General features: G+C 34.7%; 2 protein-coding genes across 3 annotated transcripts in view; one reads left to right on the forward strand and one right to left on the reverse strand.

The window, feature by feature from the left end:
• Positions 1-12,939, reverse strand: part of LOC107553666 (dnaJ homolog subfamily A member 3, mitochondrial-like) — a 14,579-nt gene extending 1,640 nt beyond the window's left edge. Inside the window, exons 1-11 of one of the 2 annotated variants that reach the window (XM_016235954.1) lie at positions 12,669-12,939; positions 10,129-10,265; positions 4,831-4,914; positions 4,545-4,751; positions 2,988-3,140; positions 2,765-2,912; positions 2,614-2,678; positions 1,787-1,915; positions 711-826; positions 526-623; positions 357-459 (exon numbers count right to left, since the gene is read on the reverse strand). In XM_016235954.1, coding sequence (XP_016091440.1) covers positions 371-459; positions 526-623; positions 711-826; positions 1,787-1,915; positions 2,614-2,678; positions 2,765-2,912; positions 2,988-3,140; positions 4,545-4,751; positions 4,831-4,914; positions 10,129-10,265; positions 12,669-12,873 — 1,431 coding nt within the window. In that variant the 5' untranslated portion in view covers positions 12,874-12,939 and the 3' untranslated portion in view covers positions 357-370. The remainder of the gene's footprint in view (positions 1-356; positions 460-525; positions 624-710; positions 827-1,786; positions 1,916-2,613; positions 2,679-2,764; positions 2,913-2,987; positions 3,141-4,544; positions 4,752-4,830; positions 4,915-10,128; positions 10,266-12,668) is intronic. The other variant, XM_016235955.1, reaches the window with a different exon arrangement.
• Positions 12,940-15,449: 2,510 nt separating this feature from the next.
• Positions 15,450-25,887, forward strand: part of LOC107553663 (coronin-7-like) — a 164,739-nt gene continuing 154,301 nt past the window's right edge. Inside the window, exons 1-4 of the mRNA XM_016235949.1 lie at positions 15,450-15,650; positions 20,442-20,538; positions 20,691-20,771; positions 20,950-21,020. Coding sequence (XP_016091435.1) covers positions 15,591-15,650; positions 20,442-20,538; positions 20,691-20,771; positions 20,950-21,020 — 309 coding nt within the window. The 5' untranslated portion in view covers positions 15,450-15,590. The remainder of the gene's footprint in view (positions 15,651-20,441; positions 20,539-20,690; positions 20,772-20,949; positions 21,021-25,887) is intronic.

Raw genomic sequence — 25,887 nt, forward strand, 5'->3', positions numbered from 1 at the left:
TTTTTTTTTTTTTTTTTTTTTATTTTTTTTTTTTTTTATTTTTTTTTGCCCCCCCCCCCCCCCCCCCCAGCACTCCTTTGGGGCCCCAGTTTGAACCCCTTAAATAGATATTGAATGCCATTAAAGAGCTGATTGTATACCATTAATCTACAGTTCATTTTATTATCTAAAAATGTATTCATATATTTTTAAGTGATTTTCAAATGTCTGAATACTTTTATGGAGCCCCCGGATTCACAAGCAGCCACAAACCAGATACTGAATCACAAAAACGCTGCTTTTCTCAGGGTTTCCCCAATTCTTACAGTCATTAAAATGGATTTCAGGGAGTTTTATCTTAAAACGAATCATCCTACCTGGTTTGTGGCTGTCAGGAGGAGCTAAACATTTTCTTTAATTTGGAGAAAAAGCCTTGGTCTTTCTGTTTGTGCCCTGTGCCGGTTTGATTTCTGCCCCCTCCTGGACAGAGACAGGTTCTGGTTTTAACATCAGCACCTCACGCGACTGCTTCAGTGATGCCTGTACCTGCAGTGGTGCTGGTCACTCCACTGACGCTTCCCTCCACATCGGTCTCGTCCTCCGCGTAACTCCTCATGAGGGCTCGTTGCCGGTCTGTCAACATCCTGGACAGAAGACATACGGATGCATCAGTCATTTGAACCTTTACCAGCAGCAAAACAAGTCCTTTTATCATTTGTGTGTAATCTTACTTTGGGATTTTGATCTTGATGTGGACATAGTGGTCACCGTAACCGTAGCCGCTGACCCGTGGAATACCTTTACCAGAGAGCCGGATCCTCTGGTCGGCCTGGACTCCAACTGGGATCTACAAGAACATTCACTGATTATATAAATGTGCTTAAATGCACAGGAATATCCAGATTTAAGGAGTAGTTCACCCTAAAAAAAATTTAAGTTTTCTGAAAACTTACTCACCCTCAGGCCATCCAAGATGTAGATGACGAGTTTGTTTCTTAATTCAGATTTGGAGAAATGTAGAATTACATCACTTGCTCAGCAATGGATCCTCTGCAGTGAATGGGTGCCGTCAGAATGAGAGTCCAAACAGCTGATAAAAACATCACAATAATCCACAAGTAATCCACACCACTCCAGTCCATCAATTAACAAAAACCTGCGTGTTTATAAGAAATAAACCCATCAGGATGTTTCAACGTTTCAACCATTGCTTTGGCCAAAATATGAGTCTATAATCCATAACATGCTTCCTCCAGTGAAAACGTCCATCCTCTGTCGTCGTCTCACATCAAAACCCACCAACATTACCAGTTTTAAACTGGTTTGGACTGTTTTTGCTTGTAAATGATGCTTGATGTGTGCATACTTCTCTCCTGATTCAGATGCGACGACTTTTTCACAGGAGAAAATAATATTATTATGAATAGAGGACTCGTATTTTAGCCGAAGTTTGAAGTTAAAAATGTCTTAATGATGGGATTGTTTTGTACAAACACACTTTCACTGAAGTATTTGTTAATCTTTTTCTCTTCACAAGACATTAACTGATGGATTGGAGTGTTGTGGATTATTGTAATGTTTTTATCAGCTGTTTGGACTCTCATTCTGACGGCACCCATTCACTGCAGAGCATCCATTGATGAGCAAGTGATGTAATGCTACATTTCTCCAAATCTGATGAAGAAACACACTCATCTACATCTTGGATGGCCTGAGGGTGAGTACATTTTCAGCAAATTTTCATTTTAGTTGAACTGCTCCTTTAATATTACAATATGGTCATGATAACATCCCCAAAATGTCCCACCGAGAGATTGACCGTCTCGTAGAGTCCTTGCGCTCTGACTGTGCCGCCCAGTATGGCCTGAGCCACAGAGACCAGGACATCAGAGTGGATGTCAGCGCCGTCTCTCCTGAAGATCGGGCTTTTCTGGACCTGAGAGCATCGACACAGACGATTAGCATCCAGTATACAAGCAAACAAACAGCCTAGCGGATGTGATCTGGGATTATACATGATCACGGCGGCCAACAGCCCAGAATATTCCTGCTTAATTCAGTCCATTCACTGCAAAGAGACGTCAGTCTTCAGACTGAGACACTAAGTGATGAAAGTCCTCATATTGGGACAGAAAGCCCTGCCAAGAGCACACGACAGATCATTTAAATGGGGAAATGGGTATATAGACATAAAAGCAGAATTGTTAACAAATATTAGCATTATTTTCATTATCAGCATCAGTCTAATTTATGGGAAGCAAATCAAAACAGGGCTTTCCTATTACTTCTGATTTCGGCTATACTTGCAAGTAAAATTAGAGAAGCAACAGAATATCTGTTTTAACTAAAAGCGCTGCTCCTCTCCACCGCTCCAAAAACAGATCAGACGGAAAACCTTGCGCTCGCGCAGCAGTACCCAGCGAGTCTCAGAAACTAAATAAGGTTCGTCCAAGAAGCCGCTAGGTACATTTTTGGAAAAACTAAAAAAAAAGTCGCTAAAGGGGACTGAAAAGTCACTAAGTTGGCAACACTGTGCATCTCCATTTCTCCAACTACATGCTAGGTATAAATATTATTAGACTTAAATATTACCGTGTGACACATGCTTTTGAAATCTGGTGGTGATGTACTCACTCTGAATGTAATGAAGATCTCTTTCTTCCCCACAGGCATTCGGACCGTCTGCCCATCCTCGATTCCTAAACACCACAGTAAACAAAACCTCAAAACTCAAACCGTTCCCTGAAAGCAGTCTCACTTCACTAAAGATAGCCAGCTAACTCACCAGCAGGAACAGGCACCGTGACGGTCCTCCTCTGTTTGGTCTGTCCCGTCCCTCGACACGCTGTGCAGGGCGAGGTGATGACCGAACCCCTCCCGCCACAGCGCCGGCAGGTTGAGCGCATCACAAAGGGCCCCGTGTTCACAGTCTCCTGCAAGGACGAATGACAGATGTTCAGTTATTGGACACGTCTATATGACTTTATGCACTGGAGGGCGTCACTTACCATGCCAGTGCCATTGCAGCTGCCGCAGTGCTGGACACTGGATCCGGGCTCATGGCCTCTGCCCCCACAGCGCTGACACGCGTCCTCGATATTGACCGTGATCTCCTTATTCACTCCTTTGGCAGCCTGAGCGAACGTGAGCTCCATCACATACTGTTAGCAAACAGAACAGAGTGTTTACTGATCGTCTAGGCCTCTATGATTTCCATGAATCATAAGCAGAATGTCATGGAATGTAGTGCTGTCAAACGATTAATCGCATCCAAAATAAAAGTTTTTGTTTACAGAATATATGTGTGTGTACTCTGTATATTTATTATGCGTTTATATAAATACACACACATACATGTATATATTTAAGAAAAGTATGTTGTTTATATATTAAATATATTTATATATAATAAATTATATGAATATAAATATATACATGTAAACGTGCAAATATTGTCAAAATATATACACATGCATGTGTGTTTATTTATATATACATAATAAATATACACAGTACACATTTATATTCTGTAAACAAAAACGTTTATTTTGGATGCGATTAATCGTTTGACAGCACTAATGGAATTTGACACATTTTGTTTGAAATAATAAATGAAGTAGGGCTATACAATAAATGAAATTCAAACAGCGACATAAAAGAGCATCAGTAATTATTAAATATATTATATATAAATTATTATAAAGGACTGCTATTTAAATATGAAGTCTCCATGTTCTGCGTGACTTGTGTGAATGAACGGCAGAGTTTTAATGAGCATTTCACCATTGCAATTGAATAAATCATACTGGCATGTCAAATGCTTACAGAAATTCAAAGGTCTTCATGACAATCAGCTAAAATAAAAGTCCAGTTTATGAATTATTATGAAATGCTATTAATATATTGTGCATTAATTAATAATATATTATGAAATGTATTACTACTGTAAAGTAAAATCTACTTCTCAAAGAAATAATAAAAAAAATACCAATTGTTATTATAATAATAATTATTAATATTCTATTATTAGTATTATTTTATGGTTTAAGAGATTTTTTTACATCCAAGTTTTAATTTATACAGTAAAGTTCTGTTGTGTAAGGTGTAGAACTTTATTTGACCAAAAAAAAAAAATGTAAATTGATTAATTTGTGTAGTTTTATGAATTCAATTAGACATGCTTTTAATGACTAAAATTGAATTGAACCATTCAAGTGGAATCCAGAAAAATTCAAACGTAAATCATACAATTTTGAAAATAAATAAATAAAACAAAACATAAAAATGGAATTTGGGGGAAAAAAAAACATTTGATTTTGGGAAAATATAAAACTGAATTTGGTAAAAAAAATCTAAATTGGGGGAAAAATGTTTTAACTAAATTTGGGGGGGAAAAAAAACAAAACACAAACTGAATTTGGGAAAAATAACACTGATTTCATAGAGCCCTAATTGCCCAATGTATATTGAACACAAAAATATCACCAGCATGCTCTAATCTGATTGGCTGCCTTCACAATTTAATCAGAACACACTAGAACTCTCCAGAAGAGACCACATCTGACCTCTTGTGGCTGATCAAAGATGGCACTGAAATCCCCAAAGCCTCGAGCTCCGGAAAACTCGCCAAAGATCTTGCGGAAAAGCTCCTCGGGGTCGATGCTGCTCCCTCCGCCCCAGTACTGCTTGTGTCCCGCGCTGGCCTGTCCCGCGTCAAACCCAGCAGAGCCGTACGTATCATACTGGTTCCTCTTCACCTCGTCACTGAGCACCTGAGGACAACACATCAGCGCAATGCAAACTCATTACTCCTGCCGGACACACTGACAGCACAGAGGAAACGCTGCAAACCTCATAGGCCTCAGCTAGCTGTGCAAACTTCTCCTTCGCCTGAGGGTCGTCTTTGTTAGTGTCTGGATGATACTTCTTTGCCATCTGAATCGGGGGAAAACACAAACTGTCAACTGTCAAAAATGAGACTGATCTAGTCGTCACACTCTTTACTCTAGTGAATATTTCATGTAAATGTGGAAAATGGATTGAATAATAGAAACCTGCTGTTTATTTTGTGACGCTCTAGTTTGAATGCTGTAAAAAAAAAAAACCGGGCCAAAAGTAGATTTATAATACCAGCAAACACAGATTTTTTTTTTTATTATTATTAAAAAGTATAATAATGTAAAATGCTAAAAAATAAATATATATTAAATTATATTACAAATAGATTTAGTACAAATAAATATTATTAAAATATATCAATTATGAGTAGTGGTCGACCGATATTGTTTTTTTTGACAGCCGATGCCGATATCTTGTAAAGCAGGGTGGCCGATATAATTGCATTTATTTTAATTAATATTTAAGAAATTTGAAATCATTTGAAAATGGATTTTAAAATAAATTTGTAAAATAAACATACTTATACTTTAGATGACAAAGTATTTTTCACAAATAAATAAATATTTAATAAAAATATAATTAAAAAGGAAGTAAACACTGTAATTAACAGGGCACTCAGTATTCTGGGAAGTTTGTGTGCATTAATCATATATTTTTTTAAATAAAGCCAAGGTAACACTCATTTTACATACAGCACGCAGTGAAAATGACATGAATATGACAGTGGACAAATGCATAAAGTGCAGCATAATTTGAAATCACGAATTTAATGTTTAAAGCATTCACTTTGCACGGACCGAAAGTCACGCAGAGAATCATGCAGCGATCACACGCGATCATGCAGGTCACATGCACACTTCACAAGATCTCACAACTGGATTCGACTAAGTTTGCAAGGTTTGTGAAATGAAATTTTCATTAGCCATTCAAAGATTTGTTTAAATTATGTAAATGCATATTTGCTGAATGCTGACGGCAAACAAGAAAGTATTATAATGTTTGCCTTTCTATTACTAATAATATAAAAGCAATCGTTATGATACTTTTTGTATACATTTTAATTCCTTTGTTTAACAGTTCTATCGGATTATTAGACAAACTTCTATCTGTTAACGACGACAGTGAACAAGAGAATGTGTGTGCTCAGGCGCTGCCGCTCTCAGCACCGTCAAAATAAAAGTCCCGCCTCGAACGCATCAGCCAAACAGAAAAAGTTATCGGCCGATGCAAATATTTGAAAAATGCCAAATATCGGCCGATATATCAGTCGACCACTAATTATGAGTATAATATATTATACATTAACACAATAGTATTAATGTTATGTTAAATATTATATATTAATCTACTTCTTTTATACATTATATTATTATTATTAATCTAAATTATATTATAAAATAAACAGTAAACATTTAAGGGAACCCTATATTTAGGATAGGAAAACAATTTAGGATTTTTCTGAGCTGAAAAACGTACATAAATTTAAAATGACATGTAGTTTGTCCTCCATTTGCGTTGCAAACCTGCCGTTTGGTAACAATGATTTGTGAAGAATATTCATTTGTTATATATAAACTACTACTTAAGAGTACAACAGTCACTGTCAAGTATTATGGACTATTTTAATGACTCATTAAGGGCCCTTTTTCGGTTTAATGTTTTATTTTTAAATTAAATAAACAAAAATTATAAAAACCAAACAATACAGCAAAAATAGAAATGATCAAGCCATGTTTATGGCCAATAGAAAATGTAAATAATTTATATGTATAAAATTTCCAAATGTAAAACCTGCACCACTGCTAGCATTTGTGTAATAATACTTCTGACTCGAAACACGGCTACTAAAATAAAGCATCTTTGTGACAACTAGCCCCGGTCTATTCACAGTAAGAAGACAAACACACACTCGCCAGGTGTCTAGTATTACCTGGTAATAAGCTTTCTTAATCTCCTTCTGCGTGGCTGCGCGTGGAACTCCTAGGATCTGGTAGAAATCCTGTTTTCGAGCAGGAGAGCTGGTGTGGAACGACATCTTACAGATGACATGAGAAGAAGGGCTCACCGCTGTGACACACAACACTATCATTACAATTACGAACAGCATATTTACTATTGCTCGATTACAGTAACGTGTAGCAACTACAGCATTTTATAGCAAATACCACAGAACCGCTTATAAAACCAATCTACTGCATTTTTGAGGAATTTCTTAGTGTTTCCCAACATTAAACACAGCCCAGTGAATTGTAAAACACAACATACAATACGAAACCAATAAAAGTGTAGTCAGAATTTGCTTTGAAATGTATCGGTTTAAGTCAGTCCCAATTTTCATTAATCAATCAATCAATTAATACCTTAACTGTCAACCCCCATTTTTTTTAAATAGGCATGCAGGTGCACTATCCAAACTTAAATTGTTGTAATTTATGAACACTTTTGGAATACAGACATAAGGTTGGTCTCTTTTTAAAGAAGTGGAATGTTTTTAAAGAAATAAAGTATCAAAAAGTTATGCTAGTTTAAATTTACTGTAAAGAAAATGCACTATATACATTTTATTTTATATATAATAAATATTTTACATAACAGGTTTTACTCTAAAATTGGTATCAAATTAAAGCCTTATGTCTAAATAAGTTATGTTCCAAATTTGAAGTCGATATGAAAAAAATTGAGGTTCCTGTGAGATTTTATTTAGGGCATTATACCACAAACAGCCACCGGGTGCCATCCAAACTCCATTACATTTTTTAATGCATTTTTCTATCACAAATATCTAGATTTCTCTGTCATTAATTACCATATTGACCCGAATATAAGACGATGTTTTTTTTCTTGGAAATACATCTGAAAAAACGCGGTCGTCTTATATTCAGGGTCTAGACTTTGACATGTCGATAATACACCCACAACAATAGGTGGCGCCAAATACGCATAAAACGAGTGTACGTAACGATACGTAATGTAATGCGTGTTGTAAAGATCGCGAGTAAAAACAAAAGAAACCCTTACAGCTGCATGAGTCGTGACTGTCAGGTTAGCCTGATGGGCTAATAAAAATGCTGATAAAACGTAAGACAGAACCCAGATTTGAAGACTACAGTAAGATTTAACTTCTACTGTTAATACGATTTTGGTAGGCTACTATTAGATGGATAGCCTAAATGTCCTAATTCAGATGGGCTACCTGTTTTTTTAATGGTATATCAAAAAGTGTATATTTTTAAAATGTGATTATTGGTACATTTTACCAGTTTTTACCATACTTTCAAAACAAAAATTAAAATTAAAATAAAAAATTTGAAGACAAAATGTGTTTTCCTGAGAAAAAACAAGATTTGTTTTTTAAAAAGCCTTTTTCCAAAAGGTATATCTGGGAAAAGGGGGGGGGTCGTCTTATATTCGGGCCAATACGATACTTCTCAAAATAACCACCAAATATGGAATCCTGAGACTCAGACCTTTCCAATGATATGTTTGTCAAGATTATAAAAAGTTTTGATTGTAAAAGAGCGTAATGCACTTTGTAATATGATACTTGACACCGCCCGCTAAGGGGGAGGAGACCGCCAAAATATTTTCAAGTACCATTTCCACGGTAACGCAATGTCCGATTTCATCACAGGATGAATTTGGGGCTTCTAAGATTTCAAATGATTTTTGATTTATGATGATTACTAAAAGATCTGATAGAGAAAAAGGACAACAAAAAAGAGTGCCAAGCGTCCCACAGGTGGGACAGTGACAGTTAAGGGGTTAATTAATTAGAAATATATGGGTTGTTTTCAAAGGATTACCAAATTAATATCATTATCCTTATACTTTAATAAATATCAATGGTATTCCAGAAAATAGATGCAAATAATATATTTGATTGCACAATATTTACCATGGTAAACACAGTTTTGCAATAATTATATAATTAGTGACTATTTAATTAGTGATCCAATTTGCATGGATCTAAACAGCGACTAAGCCCTACACTAGGTGTACTATGGTAAACTTCAGGTCAGGTCAATTCTAGGAACCAAATAGAGATGCAAACAGAAATCTACAATGTTAATTGTTGAAATCACGAATTTAATGTTTAAAGCATTCACTTTGCACGGACCGAAAGTCACGCAGAGAATCATGCAGCGATCACACGCGATCATGCAGGTCACATGCACACTTCACAAGATCTCACAACTGGATTCGACTAAGTTTGCAAGGTTTGTGAAATGAAATTTTCATTAGCCATTCAAAGATTTGTTTAAATTATGTAAATGCATATTTGCTGAATGCTGACGGCAAACAAGAAAGTATTATAATGTTTGCCTTTCTATTACTAATAATATAAAAGCAATCGTTATGATACTTTTTGTATACATTTTAATTCCTTTGTTTAACAGTTCTATCGGATTATTAGACAAACTTCTATCTGTTAACGACGACAGTGAACAAGAGAATGTGTGTGCTCAGGCGCTGCCGCTCTCAGCACCGTCAAAATAAAAGTCCCGCCTCGAACGCATCAGCCAAACAGAAAAAGTTATCGGCCGATGCAAATATTTGAAAAATGCCAAATATCGGCCGATATATCAGTCGACCACTAATTATGAGTATAATATATTATACATTAACACAATAGTATTAATGTTATGTTAAATATTATATATTAATCTACTTCTTTTATACATTATATTATTATTATTAATCTAAATTATATTATAAAATAAACAGTAAACATTTAAGGGAACCCTATATTTAGGATAGGAAAACAATTTAGGATTTTTCTGAGCTGAAAAACGTACATAAATTTAAAATGACATGTAGTTTGTCCTCCATTTGCGTTGCAAACCTGCCGTTTGGTAACAATGATTTGTGAAGAATATTCATTTGTTATATATAAACTACTACTTAAGAGTACAACAGTCACTGTCAAGTATTATGGACTATTTTAATGACTCATTAAGGGCCCTTTTTCGGTTTAATGTTTTATTTTTAAATTAAATAAACAAGAATTATAAAAACCAAACAATACAGCAAAAATAGAAATGATCAAGCCATGTTTATGGCCAATAGAAAATGTAAATAATTTATATGTATAAAATTTCCAAATGTAAAACCTGCACCACTGCTAGCATTTGTGTAATAATACTTCTGACTCGAAACACGGCTACTAAAATAAAGCATCTTTGTGACAACTAGCCCCGGTCTATTCACAGTAAGAAGACAAACACACACTCGCCAGGTGTCTAGTATTACCTGGTAATAAGCTTTCTTAATCTCCTTCTGCGTGGCTGCGCGTGGAACTCCTAGGATCTGGTAGAAATCCTGTTTTCGAGCAGGAGAGCTGGTGTGGAACGACATCTTACAGATGACATGAGAAGAAGGGCTCACCGCTGTGACACACAACACTATCATTACAATTACGAACAGCATATTTACTATTGCTCGATTACAGTAACGTGTAGCAACTACAGCATTTTATAGCAAATACCACAGAACCGCTTATAAAACCAATCTACTGCATTTTTGAGGAATTTCTTAGTGTTTCCCAACATTAAACACAGCCCAGTGAATTGTAAAACACAACATACAATACGAAACCAATAAAAGTGTAGTCAGAATTTGCTTTGAAATGTATCGGTTTAAGTCAGTCCCAATTTTCATTAATCAATCAATCAATTAATACCTTAACTGTCAACCCCCATTTTTTTTAAATAGGCATGCAGGTGCACTATCCAAACTTAAATTGTTGTAATTTATGAACACTTTTGGAATACAGACATAAGGTTGGTCTCTTTTTAAAGAAGTGGAATGTTTTTAAAGAAATAAAGTATCAAAAAGTTATGCTAGTTTAAATTTACTGTAAAGAAAATGCACTATATACATTTTATTTTATATATAATAAATATTTTACATAACAGGTTTTACTCTAAAATTGGTATCAAATTAAAGCCTTATGTCTAAATAAGTTATGTTCCAAATTTGAAGTCGATATGAAAAAAATTGAGGTTCCTGTGAGATTTTATTTAGGGCATTATACCACAAACAGCCACCGGGTGCCATCCAAACTCCATTACATTTTTTAATGCATTTTTCTATCACAAATATCTAGATTTCTCTGTCATTAATTACCGTATTGAACCGAATATAAGACGATGTTTTTTTTCTTGGAAATACATCTGAAAAAACGCGGTCGTCTTATATTCAGGGTCTAGACTTTGACATGTCGATAATACACCCACAACAATAGGTGGCGCCAAATACGCATAAAACGAGAGTACGTAACGATACGTAATGTAATGCGTGTTGTAAAGATCGCGAGTAAAAACAAAAGAAACCCTTACAGCTGCATGAGTCGTGACTGTCAGGTTAGCCTGATGGGCTAATAAAAATGCTGATAAAACGTAAGACAGAACCCAGATTTGAAGACTACAGTAAGATTTAACTTCTACTGTTAATACGATTTTGGTAGGCTACTATTAGATGGATAGCCTAAATGTCCTAATTCAGATGGGCTACCTGTTTTTTTAATGGTATATCAAAAAGTGTATATTTTTAAAATGTGATTATTGGTACATTTTACCAGTTTTTACCATACTTTCAAAACAAAAATTAAAATTAAAATAAAAAATTTGAAGACAAAATGTGTTTTCCTGAGAAAAAACAAGATTTGTTTTTTAAAAAGCCTTTTTCCAAAAGGTATATCTGGGAAAAGGGGGGGGGTCGTCTTATATTCGGGCCAATACGATACTTCTCAAAATAACCACCAAATATGGAATCCTGAGACTCAGACCTTTCCAATGATATGTTTGTCAAGATTATAAAAAGTTTTGATTGTAAAAGAGCGTAATGCACTTTGTAATATGATACTTGACACCGCCCGCTAAGGGGGAGGAGACCGCCAAAATATTTTCAAGTACCATTTCCACGGTAACGCAATGTCCGATTTCATCACAGGATGAATTTGGGGCTTCTAAGATTTCAAATGATTTTTGATTTATGATGATTACTAAAAGATCTGATAGAGAAAAAGGACAACAAAAAAGAGTGCCAAGCGTCCCACAGGTGGGACAGTGACAGTTAAGGGGTTAATTAATTAGAAATATATGGGTTGTTTTCAAAGGATTACCAAATTAATATCATTATCCTTATACTTTAATAAATATCAATGGTATTCCAGAAAATAGATGCAAATAATATATTTGATTGCACAATATTTACCATGGTAAACACAGTTTTGCAATAATTATATAATTAGTGACTATTTAATTAGTGATCCAATTTGCATGGATCTAAACAGCGACTAAGCCCTACACTAGGTGTACTATGGTAAACTTCAGGTCAGGTCAATTCTAGGAACCAAATAGAGATGCAAACAGAAATCTACAATGTTAATTGTCACACCACAACATTCCCATCTGCGTTTTGGAAATGTTTTGATTATTTTCTTCATGGCAGACTTCTTTGTGTCTTTATTCGTCCAGCTGACAGTCACTGCTGAGCTCCAACAAGGTCAGAGAAGTTTCTGGAGACTCAAAACCAGGTCTGTGATTGCTCATCTGACCCAAACTCTTCCTCGCACAGTATATTGATTAGGCATCAGGTGTGCATGCATTGATTTAGAGTTGAATGCAAGAGCTATGTTTGCTTTCTGACCTACAAATGAATGTTACATGTCCTCTATCATATAAAGCTCGATCTATATCGATTACATCAGGCCTGATTTATAAGCTCAGCTTTAGACATCAGAGTCAGTAGTGTGTGTGTAGTTAGATGCTGAGGCCTTCATCGCTCACCTGTCATGCCTCTCAATGTCACCGCAGCCCCGGCTCCTCCGGCGCTCCCGCCGCGCGCCGTCCACATCTGCCGGCCGGACAGCGTCGAGAGGCTCCTGTAGGCTCCATCCGCGCTGGAGAGCAGAGGCGAGCAGGCCCGTCTGTGGCTGGAAGACACGGCCACTGTGACCCAGCGTGCGGAGCTGCGAGCCGCGGAACACGCCATCTTTACCCCTCACCGACACGAGAGCGACTGCGCATGTGCGAGCGGTAAGCGCATGCGCACTGCTGTGAAGACTGATGCTGCGTCTCAATAATGTATGTACTCTTTTGGTGAAGAAAAAGTACACACTTTTGAGTGTGTAGTAGAAGAGCAGGCAAGCTTTGGGACATACTACACAACTGCGTCTTTAACGGACGCTCTGTGGCACAGATACACGCACCCTGTCACTGTAAACTGGCCTGTCAATCATCTTGTCACAGTTAACATCCTCCATATTTCATTTAAATTTAACTTCCTACCGTACTGGAGAGAAAATAAGTAGCACGTTGATCTGTCAGTCGCGGGTCTTTCATGCCATATTGTATGCATAATGATGCATTTAAAAGTTAACGACCAAACAGATGTTTATAAAAGTTTACATTGCTGTTGCCGATAAAATATAGCACAGATAACATTAAATAAATATTTTTTACCAGGTTAAATGTTGACTATTAGTAACGCAAACCCTTTATCTAAGCCTCTCTACCTAACCGCCGGTCGCGCACATCCGCCATGTTTGTAGTTTTTTAACCCATTTTATTCGTGTTTGTAGTTCTGGACAGAATCCTTCACCAAAGCGCAATGGATTGTGGGCAATATTAGCCATTAGAGTGTGCACGGATCCACACTTCAAAAATCGAGCTGAAATAGTAGACCATCCGGGGACTTTTGGCACACTCTTTTCGACATACTATGCTTTGGGACACACTTATTCTAATCCCACATACTATTTAGGATGGATAGTATGAACATTGAAAAGAAAAGTGAATAGACTAATAAAAATAAATTACATTTAAAAAAAAGTCCAGCGCAGCACAGTTCTTATTTGTAGAATGCATAGATATTATTTTACACATCATGACTACCATTTTTAGACTCATTTGAGATATTTCACCAGCAAGAAAGCTTATTGTCTTAACTGAAATAATAATAATAATACTTTAAAAAATATCAATTAAATTTCAGGAAATAGATGCAGATAATAAATTCAACAATAAATATTATTTATTTATTCGTTCCTTGAAATAAAATCCATTTTAAGTAAAATAAAATAAAATGTAAAAAACGTACATTTTTTTTCAGATGGTTGCCAAGGCAACATTTCTAATTTTCTTTCAATTTAATGAAATAATTAATAATGGAAATAATAAATATGTAAATATGAAAAAAAAAAAACTAATAAAAAATGACACATAAAACAAAATGACTAAAATTTGAACTAAAATTAAAATGAAAACAGAAAATATAAAAAAAATTCAGATGGTTGCCAAGGCAACATTTCTAATTTTCTTTCAATTTAATGAAATAATTAATAATGGAAATAATAAATATGTAAATATGAAAAAAAAACTAATAAAAAATGACACATAAAACAAAATGACTAAAATTTGAACTAAAATTAAAATGAAAACAGAAAATATAAAAACAAAAACAAATTGAATATATTAATGAAATCTATAATAGTCTCTCAATCATACTAAAATAACACTTGTTCAAAGTTGATTTATTTATTTTTAGAAACATTTATTCATTAATTTATTCATAGAAATGCACTGTAAAAAGACCATGTTTAATTTCGGCTTATGCTTAAAAAGTAGCAAGGAAATTCTAGAAAACGTTCATTTTTTTTGACCGAAATGTATTTTTAAATGTATTATGGGCAGTGTACGCATTACAAGTAATGTGAGTTACAGTCAGATTACTTTTTTCAAGTAACTAGTAAAGTAACGCATTGCTTTTTCATTTACAAGAAAATATCTGAGTTACTTTTTCAAATCAGTAACGCATTACTTTAACAAGTTACTTTGTTTGCCATGTATTGACTGACAGCTCTGGTGTTGCCATGTTGAGAGAAATCAGGAGTGAGTGCAGAGCGTTGCGCGTGAACATGATCTTAGTTCTAGACTAAATATCAACATGTGTTTACTCGTCTCACCTGCTGAAAGCAGATTCAGTATTCCTCAAAATGAATAAAAACGGTAAAAATGCAAACTCAAAATATGACACAAACCGGCATAAATATGCTTTATGTATTTAATCCCATTTTCTTAACCAATGACTTTGCTTCTGACCTTGATCCAATTCAACCATACAAATAAGCAAAAGTGAGTTTGTGTGTGTGTTTTTTTTTTTTTATTGCTGATCGAAGAGTGTTGAGCTTTCTTTACTTCAGCCTGAGTCTCATTCATATCACTTTTGGTGTTAAGTGGCTTTTACATTTGCCAAAAATAGAACTTTTTATATTAAAAACAAACAAGCAAGCCCTGTCCGGTTTTAAAAAGTAACGCAAAAGTAACGCAAAGCATTACGTTCCATAAAAAGTAACTAAGTAACGTAACTAGTTACTTTTTAGGGAGTAACGCGATATTGTAATGCGTTACTTTTAAAAGTAACTTTCCCCAACACTGATTATAGGATAGCCTATTTATAAAACGCTTTTCTGTCAGTTTAATCTCAGTTTTTACAGGGGAAGTGCAAGCCTAACTCTAATATATCTGTTGTTTATTTCGCAGAGACATAGAGACTGCGTGATGTACTGACGCGCCTTTAGTGCGAGTTTATGGTTTGCAAATCAGCTCTGCGTCACATGAACGCACTCATTCAAACAAACGCACAAGTCAGGATCACTTTCACAACAGCGAGACACCCGGAAGGTTCAAACGCGTGACCAGCAGCTCAGCATGAATCGCTTCAAGACGTCCAAATATAAGAACAGCACTCCCAAAATCCCCAAGAAAGATGTGAGTACAGCCGCAGCGCGCGCGGTCTGGTTGTGGCTCTTGTGATTCGGGCTCCGAGCTCAAGGAGTGGAGCAGATGCACTGATGAAGTCTAACTTCCTCCATCCTCAACTAAACATATGAAGCTGCATGCACGATCATAAGGCATTGGATGCATATGAATGCGTGTGATTTCGTGCTGAGTATGCATTGAATACAGTTGCATTGGGGTTGTTTGAACTTGATACTGTTTCGCTCTGACCTGGTCCGTGTTTCACATACCTGTTTGGAAGAAGGGCAAAACAAAATGGCATGAATGCATAGAATACATTTACATGACAAACAAATAGGTCATTAAGAAAACGTTGCAAATGCAAAAAAAATGAAAGATATTAAACGTTGTATGTGTAAAAGCATCTGGTGACCAGATTCACTGCGATTAGCCTCCATATGAAATAATTAAATTAATGATGACATAAACCAAATGTTAAACATTCTGATTTATTTTTAAATAATTAAAACAAATCAATTTGTTTGGCAAGACTACGTGGAGGCACATAGTGTACACATTAAAATATGAGCACGTTAAAATTGTAATCATTTTATTTGCATAATAAAAATATCACTTTTGTCACTTTTAATAATAAAATGTGATACACTTTTAATAATAAGAGGCTTCATTTCTGACATGCACCTATAATGAACAACGCTGTAAAAAAGATCCACCTACTTCAAAAGGTTTAGTATAAAATCCAGTTGGCTGTCATTAATCTAAATTATATTAAAAGGACTCATAAAAATGATAGAAATTATATATGCTTCCAAATCTTGAATCCAAATTCGCAATAACTTTTTAAAATATTTATTTTAGTTTAAGTTTTAGTAATTTTCTTATGTGCTTTTTGTAATTTTTGCTTTGTTTTATATATATATATTATATTAGTTCAAGTAATCTTATGTGCTTTTGTCATTTTTGTTAGGCTTTTAATATTTGTATTTAGCTGTTTTATATATCTATCTCTCTCTCTCTCTCTCTCTCTCTCTCTCTCTATATATATATATATATATATATAATTTATTTATTTTTTGAATTTTTTTAAAGAATGCAATATTCATGACATTTTCAACATTCCAAGACAAATTGGTGCATTTTAATGATTAATTTGTTTAATTATTTATTGTTTCACAATAAATCAGAACATTAAACTTTTGGTTTATATAATTATTAATTGATTTAATCATTTAATTCAGAGTCCTTCAGCACATTGATTTGCTACCTTAGCTTTTTTTCACCCGGCTGCACAGTTTTTTGTGGTGATAAAACTAGGACTTTGCATATTCAAATCCGATGGAGTGCTCTGCAGTGATCTAGTGCAATAGATGGTTTTTCCAGGGACAAACAGGCTCAGATCTTGTTTCTTGTCGTCATATGTGGTGTTGTTAAGAAACAGCCCTGAGGTTCACAGGCTTTCGGTGTGAATGCTTCACATACCTGAGCTTTATATGATCACCTGTGTTTGTGTTCATGTATACAACGGCCCTAAAGATACTTAAGGCTTATACTTACTTATGCAGAAGTGTGTGAATGCATTTAATATAGACCAAGTATCAATTTATTCATGATATGTGTGATTTATTATATATTTATCAGTCATTTAACACTGTGATTGTCGTCTAGTTTTGCTTTAGGACCCCAGATGTGGCCTTAAAGGAACAGTAACCCAAAAATGAAAATTGTCATCATTTACTCACCTTCCACTTGTTCTGAACCAGAATGAGTTTCTTTCTTCTGTTGAACACGAAAGAAGATATTTTGAAGAATGTTGTCACCCAAACAGTCGACGGTAGCCATTGACTTCCATAGGATTGTATTTTTTTTTCAATTCAAAATAACTTATTTTGTGTTCAACGGAAGAAAGAAACTCATACTTGATTTTCATTTTTGGGTGAACTGTCCCTTTAAGACTGAATGTTGAAATGGATTGATGATACAATGTTGGGTGGAAAGTGCCTGTGGCTGGGATTTACATGAATATAGCATATATTATTTCATTGTTGTCACCTCTGCCGGATGTCTTTATTCTGTCTTGGAGAAACACACGGTGTAAGTCACATGACAGGACTGTAACACACTGTTAAAGTTTCACAGCACAGATCCACTGGCTTTAAATGTGAGTTTGTGGTCAAATGCTGACAGAAGTTTAGCTGAGTGTCTGGATGTAAAACGCTGACTGATGCTGCCGTAAGCGTAAGGTGAGATTGGGTCAGGATGGAGGTGTTTTTTTTATTTATTTTTTATTTTTTTGCAAAATAGAAGACTTTTATTCAACAAGGATGTATTAAATTTAAAATTGACGGTGTAATGTTACAAAAGATTATATTTCAAATAAATGCTGTTCTTTTGAACTTTCTATTCATCAAACAAACAAACCTGAAATATATATATATATATATATATATATATATATATATATATATATATATATATATATATATATATATATATATATATATATATATATATTTCAATGGTTTCCACAAAAATATGATGCGACACAGCTGTTTCAACATTGATAATAATAGTAAATATTTCTTGAGAATCAAATCAGCATATTAGAATGATTTCTGAAGGATCATGTGACACTGAAGACTGGAGTAATGCTGCTGAAATAATGCTTTACATCACAGGAATAAATTACAATTAAACATATTCAATCAGAAAACTGTTCTTTTAAATTGTAATAATGTGTCACAATTTTACTGTTTTTACTGCATTTATATTTAAATAAATGCAGCCTTGGTGAGCAGAAGACACTTCTTTCAAAAGCATTAAAAAAAAACCTTAATTATTCCAAACTTTTTCAACAGTTTTATCGTTCAGCAGGTGAAAACGCTTTAGTCCATATGCTTTGTTAGAACTGGTTTTGGATGGTTTGGGTCTGGATTTCAGGTTTAGAGCTTCAAATGCAGATTATCTGTGCTTTTTAAGAAGCCAGAAGGCCTTATTTTCATCTTTTATTTATATCTTTGGCTTGTCGCCTCATGGTGTAGGAGTGAGCATGACTGTGTGTAATGCAGAAGAGCGTGCGTGCTTTAGGCTTTCTCACACACTTCAGTCTTCAGTCTGCTCCAGATTCTGTGGATTGTGATGGTTATTCTACAGCAGTCGCTCAAACACCGTCATTCTCTGCGTGTTGTTTCTTGTTGACATTCTGGGAGGATCTGAAACTGTTCGGCTGCTCTTCTCTGTTTCCTCAAGTGTGTGTGTGTTGCTTGTGAAAGGCCCCATCTGTGTGTGTGTGTGTTGCACTGTTGTGTAGAGAAAGTGCTGTGTTTCTATCCGTTTCCTCTTTCCTGTTTGTGATGTCAGATGTTCAGTCGAGAGGCATCAGAGGTTGATTCAGTTCATCAGTGTCATCTTTTGGTGTGTTCCAGTGTTATTTTAGTATCATTTATGTACTAATATAGTTTTTATTAATATTTTGAGAGAGCTTTTTTTTTATATTTTCAGTAAAATTTTTATTTACTGTTATGCTTTTGTAGTTTATATATATATATATATATATATATATATATATATATATATATATATATATATTAGGGGTGCTAAAGTTCATTGAAAGTAGGGGTGCTCCGACTGATCGGCTATCGATCACTATCGGCCGATAATCACGTTGGGATGATTGATTGGCGGTCTCTAAAAAGGCCGATCTCAAGCTGATGGCGCTGCCATGAGAGGTTTGGGATTTATATATTTATTTATATATATTTATATTTAGCCTTAATTTATATTTATTTTAATTTTGGTCATTTTTGTCATGCATTTATGTATTTTTATTAGGTTTATATACTTTATAACTTTTATATTTAGCATTAATTTATATTTATTTTAGTTTTAAGTTTTATTAGTTCTATGTGCTTTTGTCATTTTTATTAGGTTTTTAAAATTTATGTTTAACATTCATTTATATTTATTTTAGTTTAAGTTTTAGGAATTTTGCTTTTTGTCATTTTTGTCATTTTTATTAGTTTTTTTATTTATCTTTAATTTATATTTATCTTAATTTTGTGTAATTTCATTTCATGTCTGTCTCAGTCTGTCGAACTATTTTTAATAGTTTAGTCAACAATAACAACATTGTTTTCTTTGTTTAGCAAAACATTTTAAAATTAGTTATTTACTTTAATTTTACTTTATGCTTTAGTTTTAGCGGTATGCTTTAATTATTTTTATTTTAAATAATTACTCATTTTAATTCTACATTATGATTTTGATTTGAGTAAGTTTTCATTTTAAAAGTAGTATTTTATTTTAATTTTACATTATGCTTTATTTTTGTTATATTTTCATTATTAGTTTAACGGTTTTACATTTGATTTTACTTTAGATAAATTTTATGATTTAGATAGTAAGTTTATTTTAAAATTACTTATTTTATTGTTTTTATTTTAAAATGTATTTTAAATTTACTAATAATTTAAATTTTTAGTAATTTTTTTTTCTTTAAAATTACTTATTTTATTTTGTTTTTATTTTTAAAATGATTTTATTTAACATTTTAATGATTGTAGTTTTTATTTTAAAATTATTTGAATTTTCAGGATGTTTTTACTTTAAAATGAATTATTTTGATTGTATATTTTTATGGTTTTATTATTTAGTGACTTAAGTGAGGTGTTCAGAGATGACATATGTAGATTTGTCTGGTATGTTGAATATTTCTCATCATGTTTCCCTGTAGAACCAAATGCGAGATTTGTCTTCATTTTAAGAGCACGCTTGATTTAGCAATGCTCCTGTGTTTCTGTGCAGGGCTGGATTGCGAACGTGCGAGGAGCTTCCTTCTCTTCTCAGGGCAAGCACATCAAATCCAGCTGCAGTCTCGTGGCCTTCAACACAGATCAGGCTGGTATGAACACTGTTCTTCACTATCAGCACTGAACATCTGAGCACCTCTGATAACATGTGCACACACCAAACATAAACACCAGGAGAAGCAGTCTGTGTTGCGTTTTGTAAGCGGTGTTTTTAGATGTAACTGTGTCTGTTGTGTCTCTGGAGGAGGTGGGATGGTCGGCCTGTCTTCTGTGAATGCCGCATCTGACGGGAAGTGGACCGTGACCCAGATATCATGCCATGCTGGTAAGATACCAACAATTACAGGTCTTACTAACACACTTGTCTCATTTAACTTCATTTGAAGCAGAAGTTGATGTTTGTGACGATGCTTGGAGCAAATAAAAGTGCTGTCCTGATGCTGTGTCCTGTGTACGTAATGTACGAGTTTGTCCTGATTCTCTTCCTGATCTTCTTGTCCCAGACCTCGTGACCGACCTGGACTTCTCGCCGTTTGATGACTATCTGCTGGCGACCTGCTCGGCTGATGAGACGGTGAGTCGTGAGAAACCAGTGATAGTTTGTGTCCACTGCAGATTATTCTGAGCAAAAACGGACCCCTTCAACAGCAAGAGACTGCATGAGTGACATGTAAGGTGACCAAGTATCTGAAATCTGACGCCACATTCATAATAAAATGATCAATCACAATATATAGTTGCACAAGGATGTCATACATCATATATGCACAAGTGCATTAATTCTCTGAAAAAAAGAAGAAGCAGCGTTTCTCATTGTAGCAGTCTGGGAACTTATTATTAATAATAATAATAATTTATGCATTTAGCAGATGCTTTTATCCAAAGCGACTTACAGTGCATTCAGGCTATAAATTTTTTTTACCAGTATATGTGTTCCCTGGGAATCGAATCCACGATGTTTTGCGCTGCTAATGCAATGCTCTACCACTGAGCCACAGGAACACATTATTTCTGTAACGGGGCTGACAAGACGTGAGACGTGTGGATCCATCTGCAAGCTTTATTTAAAGAGACATGGTAAACAGGCAGGGTCAAACAATGGCAAACAGGTATAAGGCGGGCAAAACACAAGAATAGTCCTAGAGCTAGCGTAGGTCACCTATCGGCAGACAGAATCACAGGGGCGAGACAAGAGGGAAAACTCCAGGAAAACAGGCAAAGATCAGATACCGCAGAAACAGGCAAGGCAAAACAAGGAAAACACAGAGACTCGGAAAGGGGTACAGGCTAAACAATACTCAGCAGAGAAAGGTGGTTAGAGTGGGTGTTATATAGTGAGTGAGGTGATAAGAAACAGCTGTGTGCAATGAGTGCAAATCAGTGCAGTGTGCAAATCGTGCAAGGAATGATGGGATATGTAGTCCGGGGTGCTATGCAACAGTTTGAGTTGTGCGAGAGTCAATGTAAAGGAAAGGGTGACCTCTGGTGGTGAATAAACGGAAGTCCATGGACCGAATTCGTGACAATTAACATGATTGTTTCCTGGTAGATATAAATATAGATATAGACAGGGGTGCACATACGTTTTTCAGCTTGGTTCTCATATGAGAACCTGGAGATTTGGTTTTAGTCCTCACACTGCACATACTGTTTCCCATTAAATATAACTATAAAAAAAATAAATCAATAAGACCGATAGTAATATTGCACTTTATTTATTTAGAGTTTTTTTTAAACTAAATAATAAAGTGTGATAACACTATTATATTTAAAAATTAAAGGGAGGTATTAAATACAAATACAATTACTTTATAGTAAACTTAAAAATAAAATGTTAATATTTACTACTACTTTTTAAAATTTTCATCATTTTCGAACTTCAAATCAGCAGGCTTTTATTTTGGCGGGTTGCTGGTAAAGTAAGTATATGCACTTCCGGGTTTGGAGCTGCCGATTATAGAGCGTCAGTGAATGAAATGTCACAGTTTTGCATTGTGCTTTGAAAACGGCAGCGGATAGCCTAGATTTATGCTTTCAGTTTGAATAGAAATCTTATACAGTACAGTTTGTTGATCTAAAATGGTGATTGTGCATTAATAGCTGTCGATTATGTCGGTATGCAAATGCAATGTGAGAACTTATTTACACGGAGCATTTTTTATTTTGGTCGCGCATGCAGACCTGCGGACCACTTATGTGCACCGCTGATTATAGACTATTTCTGTAAGTACTCAGGCCACTTGAGTAGTTAATAATAAAATGTTATTTATTTATTTATTCATTCATTCTTTAATATGTTTTATTTATTTTTAAATGTATTTCTTAATTTATGTATAAAATATTTAATAAAATCAAGTAAATCAATAGAAATGTTCTATTTTAGTTATTAATTTAATTTAGTCTATTGATTTATTTTTTATTAAAAACATATTATAATTGAATCTATTAAAATAATGATTGTAAACCTTTTTAATTATTTATTCTTTTAAAAAGCTATTTATTTTAAATATTTATTAAATCAACTTATTTTAAGTTTTTTATTTTAAAGCAATTTATTATTTTAAATCAATTAAATCAATAAAATTTAGGTATTTAATGAATTAATTAACTTTTATTTATTTTCTTTATTTTTAAGTGTATTTTAAACCAATTAAATTGATTTTTTATTACATTTTATTAGAATAAGAATTGAATTTTCTGATTGAAGCTGATTTTTTCCCCTGCTTACTCAGTTAACCCTCAACCCTCAGTGTATGTACACAGATGCATAGGTTTAGTTTGAAGTGGAAAGCTTTTAGTTCAGATGTTTGTTCTTAGTTCAATCCTTAAGAATGTGCGTTGCTCGGCTGCATGTGTTTATCAGTGACATCTGCTGATCTGTTGAGCTGTTTTGTCTGTTCAGCTTAACAACAAAAAAGCAGCTTTATCTGGAGCTGTGCTTATATCACGGTCTATGAAGAGCGTTTTTAGCAGCTGTATCACGCTGTGCAGATGTTGAGGAGGTTGGCAGATGCTGCTCTCACTCAGGTCGTGTTTTTTGAAAGCTCAGCAGAATGAGAGACAAACACTCACGATGGATCTGTCTGCTGATGCCTTCATATTCCAACACATCTGGCCTCCAGCTGACATCTGCTCCAGCGTTTGTCTCTCTCAGTGAGGTTCGGTTTAGCAGTCAGCTCACACAGTGAGAGCACAAGAGCTGTTCCGTTTGGGACGTTTCCCAGGGGAATCACAGTTCCAGCCAAAATACTATGGTTACATTTAGTATTACTCCAGTTAAACTGCTGTATATTGGTACTAGCCAAGTCAAGTCACTTTTATTGTCACATCACCACAGCACATGTGCCTTGGTCAGTGAAATTCTTGGGAGCGTGCTCCAGACTGCAGAAACTGCAGAAACAATTTACATATAAACATACAGACCTCAACAGATGACAATGTGCAATATACACATACATATATAGTCAGTACACACAGTGTACTATTAGACCATACTAACAGTTAGCACTACACATTATACACAGTATGTACATACAGTTAGCAATACACATTATACACAGTATGTACACATTCTACATTATGTAGACATATATACACATAAAATATGCGAAGGTGCAACAGATTATACATGAACTGGATACGCAAAATGTCATGGATGTGCATTGGATGGTATCCAGTGGTTGCAGATAGGTTATTGTATTAAATGCAGTGTGTATGCAGGGGCGGACTTACTCATTAGGCAAAGGTAGGCGACCGCCTTGGGCCCCCAAAATCCAAGGGCCCCCTAAAATCCTTTTCATATTCATGGGTTTCAGTCACGTGACTTTTTTGTTGCGGCCGCCATATTTAGGACCTTGCGTAGCCTCTCCTTGGTGATCAGAAACCAAAATAACACTTAAACACCATGGAAAACAAATGAACACTTTAGCATAAGATCCTTATTTACTGTCAAGCGAGCTGCTGACTCCACTAAAGTCTAGTGAAAATTTACCAATTTGACGTTTGCTGATAGCCTATTTACATCTACCTCATACACAATCCCTCTCCGTACACTCGGGCCATTTTCAGTTAAATTTTCACCTGTTAGAGACTTGTCCATCGGCCCGGATCCCAAAAACCATGCAATTACAGCAAAAAAGCAGCAGTTATACAATAAGTGTAGATAAAATATTTAACACATTTTGCAAAATTACCCATGCATTTACTTGAATGAATGAGGCATTTATATGTACACTTGGACTGTAACATTTAATAAAGGTTAAAACACTAAAAATTTTAAAGGTGTTTTGAGAAACACATTGGTAAATGGCAAAGTTTTTGAATTAAACATTTTGTACTTGGTAAAATAATTGAAATAATTATTACCTAACTGTTACTATGAATCATTTTTAAAGGTAAACAGTGAATACTGTTCTTGGTTGTTGCTCATTGTGCAGCATGTCTTTCCACATCTTAGTCCAGTGAGTACTTTGCTTGGGAGCTTTCATTTCTGCACCTGTAAAGAGTAAATAATGCACAAGTATCTATTACTAAAGGTCTATCTGAATGCACCAAACTGAATGAAAGTAAATGTATATTTATTGTATCAACGCACATGTTGTTTGAAAGACTATTTACTTATTATTATTTTCCCATTTAATTCTAGCACATTAAGTGGCTGTGTCCAGTATGATTGAAATTGAAAGTGTGTATCATCCTAATTAAAGAGATAGTTTACCCAAAAATGAAAATCATTTACTTCCTTTATGTCGTCTACACGTGACAAACCTGTTGGTTTTGATTACCAGAATTCTTCAAAGTATCTTCTTTTGAGTTCTGCAGAAAAACAAAAGTCAGGGGTTTGAAAAAAAAAAAAATGAGGGGGAATTGATGTAATAATGTAAATGATGACAGAATTCTGGGTTAACTATACTTTTAAGTAAATTAGTAGAAACACTTTTCGCTAGTTATCACTGTGCAGAAAAATAACAGTGAATGCAACAATAAAATGCTTGAAAAATACACATGCAATAGATCCATAGCTTCCTGTTGGTCAGTTTGTCTCCTCAGTTAAGATTCCCCCAATTATTGCAGAAAACATGATATTACATAGTATAATCATGGCCAGTGCAGACATGTACTTGAACTTACTTTCTCATTAAACAACTAAAAATAAATTTAGACAGCCTTTGCACACAGGCTTATGTGGAAAACAACAAAATTGAACCTCAAGGTTGATCTAGGAAAATGTGTGCAAATGTATAGGGCCCCATTCCTATATTTGGCCCCCAATTCACTTAATCCGCCCCTGTGTGTATGTATAGTCCAGTATTGAACTGTTGGAGTTAAAGTGCAGTGTGTGGCATACCGTATTGTGGGAGTATGCTGTAGGGTGTATTAGTTCTGACTGCTCATTAGTCTGATAGCCTGAGGGGAAAAGCTATCCCTCAGTCGGCTAGTGC

This window comes from Sinocyclocheilus grahami, unplaced genomic scaffold, assembly GCF_001515645.1.
Source record: "Sinocyclocheilus grahami isolate Dianchi unplaced genomic scaffold, SAMN03320097.WGS_v1.1 scaffold476.1, whole genome shotgun sequence".
NCBI classification, from domain to species: domain Eukaryota; kingdom Metazoa; phylum Chordata; class Actinopteri; order Cypriniformes; family Cyprinidae; genus Sinocyclocheilus; species Sinocyclocheilus grahami.